General features: G+C 45.8%; 1 protein-coding gene across 4 annotated transcripts in view; it reads right to left on the bottom strand.

Moving 5' to 3' along the window:
* Window positions 1-271: 271 nt before the first annotated feature.
* Window positions 272-14,963, bottom strand: part of SYK (spleen associated tyrosine kinase) — a 95,124-nt gene continuing 80,432 nt past the window's right edge. For all 4 annotated transcript variants that reach the window (XM_023195263.3, XM_023195267.3, XM_023195265.2 and 1 more), the window contains 3 exons: window positions 10,102-10,242; window positions 9,347-9,459; window positions 272-2,565 (listed from right to left, as the gene is read on the bottom strand). In XM_023195263.3, the coding sequence (XP_023051031.1) occupies window positions 2,493-2,565; window positions 9,347-9,459; window positions 10,102-10,242 (327 nt within the window). In that variant the 3' untranslated portion in view covers window positions 272-2,492. The remainder of the gene's footprint in view (window positions 2,566-9,346; window positions 9,460-10,101; window positions 10,243-14,963) is intronic.

Here is a 14,963-nt window from a genome sequence, read left to right as displayed (position 1 = left end):
TTTGATTTCTGCAGAGACAAAGTCATACTATGTTGTCCAGGCTGGTCTCAAACTCCTGGGCTCAAGAGATCCTCCTGCCTGGGCTTCCCAAAGTGTTGGGATTATAGGCGTGAGCCACTGCACCTGACCCACACATTCACTTTTTTAGGACATGGCAGGGACTTAATGTTTTAGAAAACATTTAGCTACCCCTTTGACAATGCTGCTTGACACTATTTGATAGTGTGACTTACCATATCCTAATAACCTCCATGAAAATCATCACAAAGCTAAATTTAAGTTTTTATTAAAAATCACAGTTTTTAAAAATGTCCAGTGACACAATGTAGCTCTTCTGAAATGAATGGAAAACATGACACACTGCTAACCAGTGGAGGGAGCTCTTTGCAGGGCTGGGAGGCCTGACAATGCAGCTGTTGCCTCTGCAAGTGGAAATCCAGGCCAACTTGCAGTCATTGGACTGATGTCCAAGGGCAATCACCATCCAGCAACTACAGGCAGGGCTGGGTGATAGGCAGTATGGGAGAAGGACATGCTCAGATGAAAACACGCATGCAACGATTTTCACCACTGAACGCACTGTTTTCTGTGACAGAAACACTCAGCCTTGCTGGGGGACAAGATACTCACGGCCCCAGCAGCCAATGTGATGCCTCTAGGCCAGTCTGTCCATGATGCTTCTTTGTTCCCTGCTAAAGAAGGACCATAAGGTGAAAGGCACCTTACCTTATGGAGTGAGCCCAGACCCCGGGGAAAGGCTTGGGTAGAACAATCCAAGGGGCAGCCTGGGTATGAGAATCCAGCCCCAGCTAGCTGCTCTAGAAGCTCTAGAAGCCTGGAGGCCTTTCCCAGCTTCCCAAATGTAGCCCTTTTCACATGACCCATCCTTCAATTCAGTTGCCTTTCTCTATTTGCCCTTCTTAGTGGCTGCAGGGGAAAGGGTAATTATTCCTGACCACAGGACACATTTTCACTAGAAAAGACTTCCTCGTGCTGGCCACAGTGGGAATTCGGTACACAGGTGCCTGCTTCACCAAGCGGACAGGCTCAGGAGATTGTCCAGGGACAAGGAGACCCGGCTGGACCTCTGCAGGGAGGTGAGGCCCCTGCCCACCTCTTGCCCCATCACATTCTGGAAGTTTGGCATCCCGAGGCTCCTGGGAGGGAGAAGTGCTGAGAAAGAGGCCAAAAATCACACAGAAAGAAGATAGAAAACTGCACACACTTCCCACATAGGCGCTACCATATCCCCATGAGCATGGGGCCTGTGTGGAAGACTCGCTCTGGAAGTCACAGGAGGAAGCCACCAGGAGTTCAGCCTCACAGCCTCTTTCTCAGATGCGGTCACCACTTTACCAAACCTGGCACATCCAACCACTCCTTTCATAAGTCAAGGATTAGTTAAGACCAGAAAATAATTCTCCAGTCTTGTATCTTCACCTCAAACTCACATTCCAAAAGGCCTATTTGTGGTGAGGCTCAGGGTCTTTGGCTTGTTATGAATTAACACTTCCTTTGGAAACTCTTTAGGTGGCTTTGATCCCTGTACTGCCCCCCATTATAGACACAGAAAGCAACAGGGGGTTCTGGCAGCACCTTCTCTGTGGAGGAGAGGAAGGTGTGGACCACGTTCAGGGGAAGGCATCCCGAAGCTGTCCCCGGTGAGACGCCAGGGGATGGGCCTCTTGCCCCTGCTCTGCAGCCTCCATGCAGGGCTTTATTTACTAGTCACCAGGTCTTCAAGACAGTCTGCAGGAGACAGGATTTCGGGGGGAAAGTAAGCCAGGCCAATTCATTCAAACGGTCGCCTTTTATCACAAACAGGTAAGTCTTCCATCTCATAACAGAGACAGTAAAATAGGATCCAGGCTTTTTTTTTTTTCTTTCCTTAACTGGCTACATGCTTAGAAACTGCACTGGTCAAACTTGATTTTCTTTTTAAAGCCTCAAAACACTTTTATTGTCATGAAAGCTTTCCAGTGACCAGGGATCAGTCTCATGGGCTGTCAGAGCCATGCCGTAGGAGCAGCCAAATTCCTCTGCCTTTGCCTTCCCTTCAGGAGTCACATGCTAAGGCATCCTTGGGCATTCAGAAAAGGCCGCTTGGGGTGCGAGTGCTCTGGGCCACTCTGCAATGCCCCTGGGCGCAATGAGTAACAAATGCACTCCAGGACCCAGAGAAGGGGAAAGACACAAAAGGGATTTGGAAACAGATCGTACAAATAACCTGTATGAAAATCACACAGACAAGAAAACAAACAAATCCATCTAGCCCCTGGGATCCTGCCATCCGTCTTCTCTCCCAGCACTGCCTTTGCTTTGTGGAGGGTGAGTCTTGGGACAGGCTTTGGGTGACACGTCACGAGCGTGTTCCATCCAAGACTGGCTCTCCCAACTGGCAGAGGGAGGTGGCTGACAATCAATTCCTCTGGATACATTTTCCTGTGATTGCTTCTGTGATCAAAGACAGCCACCGACAGGTACGGGAGCGGTTAGTTCACCACGTCATAGTAGTAATTGCGCAGCCGCAGTTCCACTGCTGCGAATCCGGGCCTGTTCTCCACACTGGAACGGGAAGAGATGCATTCTTGTTTGTCAATGTGCTTGTGAAAAAATGCTGATCACAAGTGGGGCCTCTGCAGGCTGAGTACCAGTGGTGCTGCTCCCTGGTGGCTGACTCTAGGGCCTGCAGCTCACAGTGTGGTCCCTGTGCTCCCCGCCCCAGGGTGACGAGAAGGCTGTCAGAAAGTGTCGGCCTATTATAGACCTAAATAATCCATATCTGTATTTTAACAAGACTTCCAGGTGATTCACGTCCACCTTAAAGTAGGAGACTTTTTGCATTAGAACTGGGAGTGCTTTAGCCCCAGGTTCAGATATGCAGCACACAATATGCTTCTGTGCCACAGGCAACACAAAGAGGCTGTGTCTCTGTGACTTTAGCAAAACAGGTGTCTGAAAATACTTGGCAAATGTACTGCGGATATAGTCAACATCTGACTCATAATCTTGTTAAGAGAAGAAATACGAACATAGCTTTAATTCTCCCTTTCCACACTCTAATCAATGGCTCTGGATTTTCTGAAAATGGGCTGTTGATACGGGTTCTTATGAAAACTAAAAACATATCATGGCAGAAGCAAAGACCTGGCGCTTGTCTATGATCCACCTTATAACCACTCCTTACTGCCACTGCTGGCCATGGAGGCACTGGTGTTAGTGAACTACGGGCAAAAGCGTTAACAATTCGCAGTCTCTAAACAAACATTTACGGACACTTCTGTTTACTCTCACACAGACATCCTTTACAGATCAGTTGGAAGCAAGTACTAAAACCCCAATAATCGATCCTCACTTAGAAGTTATTTTTCTTATTTTGCAAGATTTCTGGATATATTACAAGTGAGTGAAGTTGAAATACAGTAAGTGAAAAAGTGAAATAGAATGTGAGGTTAAATTGTATGAAACCGTCCACGTTCAGCCATTTTGACCTATGGCAATGGCAATTTCATATGGTTCAATGTCGACGCAAGAGAACGGCCATAGAACGTGCATCAGGACCAAGACTCACTCGTCATTTTAAGAGCAGAGTGGCTTCTACAAATCAAAATGGGTAGCTTTGTCAAATGGCTTCAAAATACATGGTTTCACTTATAGCTTTCAATAGCGAGCAGAATGATAAAACTGCTGGAATTGATCAGTGTGGTCAGCCATCTGTGGTCATGTATGGGGGGACACGGGCCTCCTACGGTGTCACTAAGAGGGGCCTTGTCTCTGGCCACCAAGTGTGTTCCAGGAGGGGATATGGTGGCCAAGCCTCTGGTACAGGAGCATGCGTCCACCCAGAGGGACAGCCTCTATCTTGCTCCTAAACTTCTACAGTCAAAGAGAACATACTTTAGCATCTTTGCAAAACAGGGGGCTCTGCTCCAACTGCGGGGATCCAAATGGTACAAAGAGCACCTTTGGATCTTGCTCTGGGGGTTCATCTGCCCAGCAGCCAAGCACCAAACAAATAAAGGGAAACAGGAATACAGACTCGTCCTCAGGAAAAACACCTGCTCAGGTCTCCTAGGAAATCTCTCCTGTACATCCATGGGAGGTGCTGCCTCCAGGAAGCCGGGACACAGCTGTGCTTCAGCAGCAGGAGGGTGATGCAGTGCCCTTGCGTGCCCAGCTTCCTGCCCTGCCCTGGCCTGCCACTCTGCTTTCAGGCCAGAGTGCAGTTTCTGCTCTGCCCCTCGTGCCCAGTGACCCTCCTCCTCTCCCCTCATCCCTATACCCAACCTTGCTTCTTAGCCTGCACGTCTCAGCTGCAATCCCTACAGGTGGCCTATTTGGAACCCCTGCTGGATGTGTGACCCTTCCCTCCCCATGATTTTCTGTTCTCTTTTAAAGTTTCCAGTGTGTGATTTTATATAAAGAGATATACGGTCTTCATCCTGGGTTCCTGGCACAGAGCTCCTAAAACCCGTGGAATTTCCTGATTGTTGGGCTGAAAGCAGCATCTTTTGTTATTCATAATAAACCCCCTTTAACCATACCTGGGTTTGTGCTGAGACTACTTCTCTCCCTCCCTCCCTCTTTCTCTCCCTTCATCTACCTCCCTCCCGCTCTCTCTGTCTCTATATATCACCTTGGAGAGGGTGGCTGTTTACAACTGAGGAAAAAATGAAAAAACAAAGCAAAACTAAACAAAACAGAGAATACGCTAGGACCACCTGTAGTCCCTTCATTGAATCCACCACATTCTAGAAGCTCCAATATGCTTCTGTGCTGCAGGCAACTCTGAGAAACTACCTCGACATGAGAGGGCTTTAAAAATCCCATACACACACGTGACGTCCTCCAGGCCCCTGTGCCCTCCTTGCTTTGATTTCTCACTGGAGTCATCCCTTTCCTAAGACACACCATAGGACACACCTATTTTTAGCTTATTATTTATTGCCTGTCTGCTCCAGTCCCAACCATAAGGTCTGATAAGGACAGGGTCTGAGGCTTCTGTGAGGCTTGCATCCGGGGCGGCAGCCTGCACAGCATGAGCTCCGGCAGTGGCCACCGACCCTGTGAGTGACCCAGGGCTCTCAGAGGATGTGCCGCTCAGAGGAAAGCTGGCTAAGGTACTGTGCAGGGAGCCGGGGCAGATCTCACCAAGGTCCTGGGAATTCATGCTGTATCTTGGGCTTACTGATCTTTAAACAGGAATTGGAGCCGCGTCTAGAGCCTCCCTGCCTCTCAGAGAAACTGGACAGCCCAGGAATTTTCTCCATTCGGCAGAGGCCCCCACTGGAGGGCTGGGACTATTAGGAGACTGTTTTTCAGGATCTAGAGCACCAACTTCTCTCCCTTTGCAAGGGCTTTCCCCACGGGTGTCTTCAATCACCCCAAGCATGACCTGGCACTGGAAAACACTACAGTGGAAGGCTTCCTGACTGATTCCTGCTTTTCTAAGGGCCAGTGTTTCCTTCTTGGCTTTCACGCTGCCTTCTTGAGTGACCTGCATGGGGCAGGGCTCTGATGTGTTTCCTCTTTGGAAAGCCAGAGGGGGAAGGAGGGAAGCATGGGCCATCCCAAAATATGCCAGATTGGGGTATTGATTATTTTGAGTTGAAAATATTGGATAAATTGTAGTTTCGGAAAGGACAAGCTGACCTGTCTCTTTGTGTCTGTAGCAAGCCATAAAGATTCCTCTGGGAAGGAGACCCTCATGTAGCAGGATGAGAAAATGGCCCTTATCATCAGAGACTGGGCACCGGAGCTGCAGTGGGCCTGAGTAAACATATTTAACAAAGTATCCCTTATCTTCCACTGGTTTTACACCATCCTCATATCTCCTAGTGCCTTCTCTAGAAAATTTACTCCTAGCCAGATTTGTCCTGTCATTTCTTCTTAAATGTATGGTTCTTTGTCTAAAAAGTATAAAAGCATCTTGCTTTGGCCACTTCTTTAGACTTCACTGTCTTGCGAGTCTCCCCATAAACATGTAAAACTAATACAATTGGATGCTTTTCTTTTATTAATCTGCCTGGTATCAATTTGGTTTCTAGGTCCAGCTGAAGAGCCCGCTAAGACTAAAAAGGGGTTGGAGGTAATCTCTGGCTCTCTTACACTGGTGAGTGAGGGATGCTGTCTGCCTTCTCAGGGCTGTCATTGAGGCTGGGAAGTCCCTCTGAATTCCCTCCAGGACCACACCCTGGAAATGATGACAAGGGCTGCAGTGAGGGACCCCTGCACCTTCTGGAGGACCTCGAGCAATAGCCCTGGTTACAAGGACCAGCCCTTGGCGCTTCTGAGTTCTCCTTGTGGCCCTGCTCCAAGGAATGTTTTTCTTGTTTTTCATTCAACTGCACCTCATTGAATTTCTTACGTTCAGACAAGTGATACGGAGCTAGAAAGAAATTATGTAGGCATATAGAGTGGGTGACAGAGTCCTCTGTAAGGTTTCCTTGTAATAAAAAGCAGCCCCTAAATCATGTCTTTTTCTAACAAAAAGCAGCCTGAAAAATCAAGCTGCAAGCATAGATAAGCAAGCTAAAGGCTTGCATAGGTAAATGCTGGAAGCTGTGTCGATAGAAAAGGGACACCTGGAGGCCAGGGATATTCAACATGGAGGTTCCCTCTTCCACTTTCCTTGTTGCTAAGCGTGCAGTAAAAAAGCAGACAAAGGCCGGGCGCAGTGGCTCACACCTGTAATCCCAGCACTTTGGGAGGCCGAGGTGGGCGCATCACGAGGTCAGGAGATCCAGACCATCCTGGAGCCGAGATTGCACCACTGCACTCCAGCCTGGGCAACAGAGTGAGACTCTGTCTCAGAAAAAAAAAAAAAAAAAAAAGCAGGCAACATGGCACTGGCCAAGTAGAGACCTCATTTACATAATAAAAGATTAGGGTGGGGCGACCAGTTTCTTTCCGTGTTATGTAAATGACCCACCTGGTCCAACCAATCTTTGGGCCCTATGTAAATCAGACTCAAGCTCATCTATAAAACCCTGTGTATTTCCACAGGAACCTGAAGAACCACTTGGCAGCCCTTATCTGTCTGCAGGAGAGAGAGCTTTTCTCTTTTCTCTTGCCTATTAAACCTTAAACTCACTTCTTGGGTGTCTGCATCTTCGATTTGCTTGGTGTGAGGCAACAAACTCAGGTATTACCACAGACAAATACAGCTGCTTCAAAAGTTTCTGAACATCTCCCCACGTCCCCCAACCCTGTTTGAGGTCACTACTAGGAACACTGTAACCTTCAGAAATATCGCTTTGTTGGGAAATAAATCAAAGTCTGATAAAGAGCTGTGATTTCTAATCTGGGGCATGGGCCATCGTCATGATTTCCCTTTGACTGGGGCTTGTGCCCGGGAGCTGATTCCTCCAAGCCTGCAGAACTCACGGAAATGCACCACTGCAGAGCTGACTGGGGTGGGAACCAAAAGGGGAAAGACACTGCCTGCCTGGGAACCTCACTCAGGTTCCCTCTGAAATCTCCAGGCGGGAAAATACAAACGTAAGAGAAAGAATGCTCTCTTAAGGAGACTGTTTACTGCTCTACTTCACTGTAATTCTGGTGAATATCCAGTGAGTATCACGTAGACTGCTTTCCCTCCCCGGTCTCCCCCTGGTGGACCATTCTGGAAATAACAGTGCCCACTGTTACTTGTGTCTATGGAGGACAGAGGTGGGCTCAGCAGCCCCCATCCTGATTCCTTAAGTCACAAGAATGCACCACGGCCCAAAGGGTATTCAGCAGCCTCACTGCAGCCCCCTGGGAGCCAAGTGGGAGGTGGTGCCCCTGGCTGCAGCACGTAGCCCTCTCCCCACCCACCTTTCACTCCTCACTGTAAAACACACACCACAAAGAAGAATCGACAGAAATAAATAGATCAGCATCAACGTTAAATGCAAAAACTCCCCACTGCAAGTTCATTTCTAATTCCGAGTTTTTGCATTTGTATCACAATGATTTAAACTCTACCCTCCTCACTCTCCTACAGGAAGGGAAGCCTTGCAAAGGGAGCTGCAGGCGGGACCAAAGAACACTAGCAGCAAAGGGTCATAGGCTGCCACGTGCCCAAGGGCTGCCCTCCCCAGGGTCCAGTGCTGCCAGTGCCTACCTGCCAATGGTTCTGACAATTCTGGTTTGGGCACTGGGAGAATTAAGCCAAACCTTAGGAATAAACATCCTCCTAAATCCATGAATAACACTTCCCTCTTGCTGACACTTAGCTCTCCCTGTAGCACTAACACTTGGGGTTGGAGAAGATGCCCCGGGGCCCAGGTCAGGCCCCTTTCCGGAGCCACGGCAGCAGCAGGGGCAGGGACGCATCTACCCACAGTTTGCCCGCTGCCTTTGTGGCTGCCCCCTGCGTGGTTTCTAGATAGAGAATGAGATTATTTCCCCGTCACTCACAACTGTGGTAGAGTGATACTCCCAGGGTGGGGAGGGGAAGTCTCGGAACCCCAGGCGGCATCTGCAGCATTTGAAATAGCCCTCATCTTTCAGAGGCTCTGGCAATGTCAGCTGTATCTGAGGGCAAAGCTGATTCCACAAAGCATCAAATCCATGGCCAGGATTTGTGATGTCCTCCTGATCACAAACCACGTCGATTCTAAGCTGCATGGGCTCTGGGTGCACAGTTCAGTACCAGGGAGCTGGAGATGGCAGCTTGGGGTCACCGTGCTACGCACGCACAAGCGGGCTGCTGAGCCTGGCAAAGCTGTACTCCTAATTTTCAGTGACAATGCATTTTCCTTCCCTGCTCAGCTGCCCTGAGCATCACCTGAGAATAATGCCAGGTGTACTTTACAAGCATAACAGCACCTGGGATCCACTAAGCGAGACGTATGAGGGCAGTCAGGGTGGACTGAAGCCACCACTTCAAGGACGAGGTAGATTCTAGGGAAGTGCAACCTTCGCCAATCATCTGTGAGCTGGCCAGAGTCCGAGGTCACCCTCACTGCTCATGGTCATCAGGGAGTCAGGAAAGCATAACATCCCCTACCGAGTACTGCTACCATCCTCTACGTGCCAGAAACGGCGTCCAGCCCCAAACTCTTACAAACACCTTTTTAGTTTGACTGCTCTTGCCCCATATCTCCACCATTATCGATGTTTAAATTTGGACACTTGGGTTAGAGTCTCTGTCTAAACTTGCTCTTTAGGCTCTACCACATGTAAGTGCACGAGCCAGAGAGCAAGGCCTCTTAAAGCAGGACCAGCCCCCACCATTGTTTAGAATGGGGGCACATTCCTGATTCATGAAAAGGTGAACTTTATGCTTGTTTCAGACGCCCAGCCATTTCACCTGTCCCCAGAGCATTTAAGTACGTCGCAGACAGTGTTAGGTACTCACTCGTACGTCCAGCACAGGTTCATGAGATCGTACATCTCTCTTGGACACCCTGCGGGGCACCCCATCCGCTCTCCTTTCTCTAACATAGCGGTGACTTCACTTCCTTTCATCCCCTACAACATGCAAGAGATGCATAAGCTTTTTGTTTTAAAAAGGTGTTAGCCAAACAAAACAAAACAGCCACTCCAAGACAGGGAGGAGTACACATTGTATGATTTCGATTATTATATGAAGTATAAAAATAGGAGCACTTAATCGGTGATGCTGGAGTCAGATGGGTCAGCCGTGGGGAAGGCTGTGTGTGCAGAGGAAACAGTCCTCTGGGGTTCTGTTCTTCATCTGGGGGCTGATTCACGGGTATGTTTCATTTGTGGAAAAACCACTGTGCCGCATGCTAAGAGTCGTGCCCTTTTTGGTATATATGTTTTAATTAAAATATCTAAAAAATGTAACTAAGATACTGTAAAGAGTCATGATTTCTATTTCAATTCTAATGAATAATGAGCTGGGTTATATTTTGTGTATATTTACGTGCGTTGACACACAATGGGGAAAACACACTCTTCAGTGAGCATCACATATTTCGTCCTCAGTTTGGAATAGACTGAGGGCACATTAACTGCTTACTGGTAAAAGATAATGGGAGACTCAGAGAGGTGCTCAGATTTTAGGATTTTCAGGTTCCTGTAAAGACAGTCTGGTGCTTATCTGTTCTAATGGCCCCACAGTGAGAAAATGAAACAGGAGTGGCTCACTCGATACGGCTTCTGACCATAGGAGAATGCTTCCCACATCAACACTCCAAAGCTCCAGACATCGCTTTTGCTGGAGAACTTGTAGTAGTTGATGCATTCCGGAGCGTACCACTTGACAGGCCACTTTCCATGGGTCTGGGCCTAAAAGCAAAGCAGAGGGAGAAATTCCATTATGAATAAAATTGTGGGCTGGGCGCAGTGGTTCATGCCGGTAATCCCAGCACTTTGGGAGGCTGAGGAGAGCAGATCACTTGAGATCGGGAGCTCAAGACCAGCCTGGCCAACATGGCGAAACCCCGTCTCTACTAAAAATACAAACATTAGCCAGGTGTGGTGGTGGGTGCCTGTAATCCCAGCTACTTGGGAGGCTGAGGCAAGAGAATTGCTTGAACCCAGAAGGCGGAGGTTACAGTGATCTGAGATCACACCACTGCACTGCAGCCTGGGTGACAGAACGAGAGACTCCATCTCAAAACAAAAAAAAAAAAAAAAGAAAGAAAGAAAAGCATAAAATTGTGAACACTCATGTTCATAGCAGCATTATTCCCAATAGTCAAAACATGAAAGTAACCCAAGTGTCCTTCAGCAGATGAGTGGATAAACAAAACACCCTCTATATAGACAAGGGAATAGTATTCAGCCTTCAAAAGGAAGGGAATTCACTACAATATGCATGAGCCTGGAGGACATTATGCTGCGTGAAATTGAGACAGAAGAATAGGGCCTGGAGGCAGGGAACCTAAGCACTTCCTAGAACTAAATCGAATGGAAACACTTCAGATATGACAGGAAATATCCTCTTCATTTACATAGGCTGTACACCAAGTAAATAACTTTGTAACTTCACTTTAGCCTCTTCATTTACATAGAGTGTACCCCAAGTAACCAGTGAACACCTCTAGAGGGTATTTAAACCCCAGAAAACTCTGTAACTGAGCTCTAGAACCCCTATGCTCAGGCCCGCTCCCACCCTGTGGAGTGTACTTTTGTTTTCAAGAAATCTCTGCTTTTGTGGCTTCATTGTTTCCTTGCTGTGTTTGTGCATTTTGTCCAGTTCTTTGTACAAGATGCCAAGAAGCTGGACACCCTCCACCCATAACAAAATAAGCCAGTCACCAAAGGACAAATACTGTATGGTTCTGGTGAGGTACCAAGAGTAGCTAAACTCATACAGACAGAAAGTACAATGCTGGTTGCCAGGGTCTAGCAGGGAGGGGAGAATGGGGAGTCGGTGTTTGATGGGGACAGAGTTTCCGTTTTGCAAGATGAAAAGAGTTCTGGATATTGGTTGTACAACAACATGAATGTACCTAACACTGCTAAACTGTACACATAAAAAAATGATTAAGTTGGCAAATTTCATGTTACATGTATTTTATCACAACTTTAACAAAGAATAAAATCCTGAGCCACAAAATACTGTGTGTGTATGTGTATGTGTGTGTCTGTATGTTTAGTCTGAATTTTAAAGATACTATTAAATCTTAAAAGCTTTAAAATTATTTAAAAATTTTTAAATATATATTTAATATATTTATTTATATATAATATATAATATATATATTTATTTATATATATAAAATCTTTGCATCTTTTAGTCTTCTCCTCTCATCTTTTCTTTTGGTCACACACAGCTTCATGGGGAATATAGATGGCAACAGACAAGTCAAGTCTGAATACTGCTTTATGGTTATGATCCAAGAAATACTGGGCTGTTCATAAGTATATTTAAGTACTAATGTGCACCTGTCCACAGTTTTAAGCCAATTCCAATTACTTCTTTTTAAAATTTTTTTAATTGATACAAAATATTTTACATATTTATGGGGTACATGTATTTGTTACATGAATGGAATGTGTAATGATCAAGTCAGGGTATTTGGGGTGTCTAGTACCTTGAGTACTTACCATTTCTACGTGTTGGGAGCATTTCAAGCCCTCTCTTCTAGCAACTTTGAAATATACAATACAATGTTGCTAACTAGAGTCACCCCACTCTGCTATCAAATATTGGAGTTCATTTGTTCTGTCTAATTGTATGTTTGTACCCATTAACCAACCTATTTCATCTCCACTCCCATCCACACACCCTTCCTAGCCTCTGGTATCTATCATTCTATTCCTTATCTCCATGAAATCTCTTTTTTTTTTTAGCTTCCACACATGAGTGAGAACGTGTGGCATCTGTCTTTCTGTACTTGGCTTATGCCATCTAACATAACGACCTCCAGTTCCATCCATGTTGCAGTAAATGACATAATTTCATTCTTTTTCAGGCCAAATAGTATTCCATTGTGTGTGTGTGTTATATATATACACACACATATATGTGTATATATATACACATACATACACACATGTATATATGTGTATACATACACACACACACATATATATATATACACACCACATTTTCTTTACCCATTCATCCATTGATGGCCACTTATGTTGATTCCACATCTTTGCTATTGTGAATAGTTCTATGATAAGCACATAAGTGTATGTATCCCTTTGATACAAGTTTATTTGCCTTGGGATAAATACCCAATAGTAGGATTGCTGGATCATATGGTAATTCTATGTGTAGTTTTTTTTTTTTTTTTTGAGATGGAGTCTAGCTCTGTCACCCAGGCTGTAGCGCAGTGGCGTGATCTTGGCTCACTGCAAGCTCCGCCTCCCAGATTCATGCCATTCTCCTGCCTCAGCATCCCAAGTAGCTGGGACTACAGGACCACCACCATGCCCAGCTAATTTTTTGTATTTTTAGTAGAGACAGGGATTCACCGTGTTAGCTGGGATGGTCTTGATCTTCTGACTTCGTGATCCACCCACCTTGGCCTCTCAAAGTGTTGGGATTACAGGCGTGAGCCACTGTGCCCAGCCTGTTTTTGTTTTGAGAAGTCTCTCTACTGTTTTCCATAGTGACTATACTAATTTACATTCCCACAAATAGTGTATAAGAGTTCCCCTTTTCCTGCATCTTTGCCAGCATTTAAAAAAAAATCTTTTTAATATAGCCATTCTAGCTGGGATAAGATGGTATCTCATTGTGTTTGTAATTTGCACTTTCCTGCTATTTGGTGATATTGAGCATTTTTTCATATACCTGTTGGCCATTTGTACATCATCTTTTGAGAAATGTCTATCTATGTTCTTAGCCCACTACTTAACAGGATTATTTGTATGTTTGGTTTACCAGTGAGTTTTATACTTTTGTGCATTTTTATGATGGTAAATATTGTCCTTTTACTTCCATGTTTAGGATTCATTTGAGTATTTCTTCTAGGATTAGTCTAGTGGTGATGAATTCCCTCAGCGTTTGCTTACCTGGGAAAGGCTTTATTTTTCCTTTATTTATGAAGGATAGTTTTGCTGGACATGGTCTCCTCGGGTGGCAGTACTTTTTTTCAGCACTTTGAAAATGTCATCCCCTTCTCTCCTGGACTGTAAGGTGTCTGCTGAGAAGTCCGCTGTTAGTCTAATGGTGGTTCCTTTATGGGTGATTAGAAGCTTTTCTTTTGCTGTTTTTAGTATATTTGCTTTTGCTTTGACTTTAAGTGGTTTGATTGTAACGTGCTGTGGAGAAGATGATTTTGCATTGTATCTGTTTGGGGACCTTTGGGCCTCCTGTATCTGGATGTCTAGGTCTGTTATTAGATTTGGGAACTTTTGATCTCATATTTCATTAAATAGGATTTTCTCTTCACCTTTGGGAATATTGACGATTTGAATATTCAGTTGCTTTGCACTGCCCCATATATCATGAACGGTTTGCTCATTCTTTTTTATTCACCCTCTAGAGGTGTTCACTGGTTACTTGGGGTACACTCTATGTAATGAAGAGGCTAAAGTGAAGTTACAAAGTTATTTACTTGGTGTACACCCTATGTAAATGAAGAGGATGAAGTAACGTTACAAAGTCATTTACTGAATGTATGCCCTGTGTAAATGAAGAGGATACTTCCTGTCATATCTGAAGTGTTTCCATTCGATTTAGTTCTAGAAGTCTTTAGGTTCCCTGCCTCCAGGCCCTATTCTCCTGTCTCAATTTCACGCAGCATAATGTCCTCCAGGCTCATGCATATGGTAGTGAATTCCCTTCCTTTTGAAGGCTGAATACTATTCTGTTGTCTATATAGAAGGTATTTAAACCCCAGAAAACTCTGTAACTGAGCTCTAGAACCCCTATGCTCAGGCCCGCTCCCACTCTGTGGAGTGTCCTTTTGTTTTCAATAAATCTCTGCTTTTGTGGCTTCATTGTTTCCTTGCTGTGTTTGTGCATTTTGTCTAGTTCTTTTTTATTCTTTTCTTTTTATTTTTGTCTGAATAGATTGTTTCAAAAGATCTGTCTTCAAGTTCTGAGATTCTTTATTTTGCCTGACCTAGTCTATTGGTGAAGTTTGGGATGTATTGTTTATTGCATTCAATGAATCTTTCGTTCCAGAATTTCTGTCTGGTTCTTTTAAAAAGAACCAAACCCAGGGAGGGGTGGTCTCTAGGTTGCCAGGAGTGGCTGCCCTGAAGGCCTGCCACCAGAAAGGGTAGGGCCACGCTCAATAGGTGCAGAGTAGGCAGGTAGCTGTGGGATATGCAGTCTCCTTGAGCCCTGGTCTCACAGCAGCCCTCAGCAGTCGTGGTGGGATTCGCTTTTGTGGTAGGTGAAAGTGCCTGGCCTCTCTTCTCCCTGTGTGGCCCGGCAGTGGTAGCATCGGCCCTGGCCCAGGGAAGGACACAGACCTTTGGAAGCTTGGCTCTCAGAATGGCGCTGGCTATGGGCCTGCTCCTGGGGAGGCTGGGGCCATTCTCAGGGGGAGCAGTGTAGGCAGGCAGCTATAGGGGGTGGGATTTGCTTGTGTCTCAGT

The sequence above is a fragment of the Piliocolobus tephrosceles genome, chromosome 14, assembly GCF_002776525.5.
Source record: "Piliocolobus tephrosceles isolate RC106 chromosome 14, ASM277652v3, whole genome shotgun sequence".
NCBI classification, from domain to species: Eukaryota; Metazoa; Chordata; class Mammalia; order Primates; family Cercopithecidae; genus Piliocolobus; species Piliocolobus tephrosceles.
This window is presented reverse-complemented; position numbering and strand designations above follow the sequence as displayed.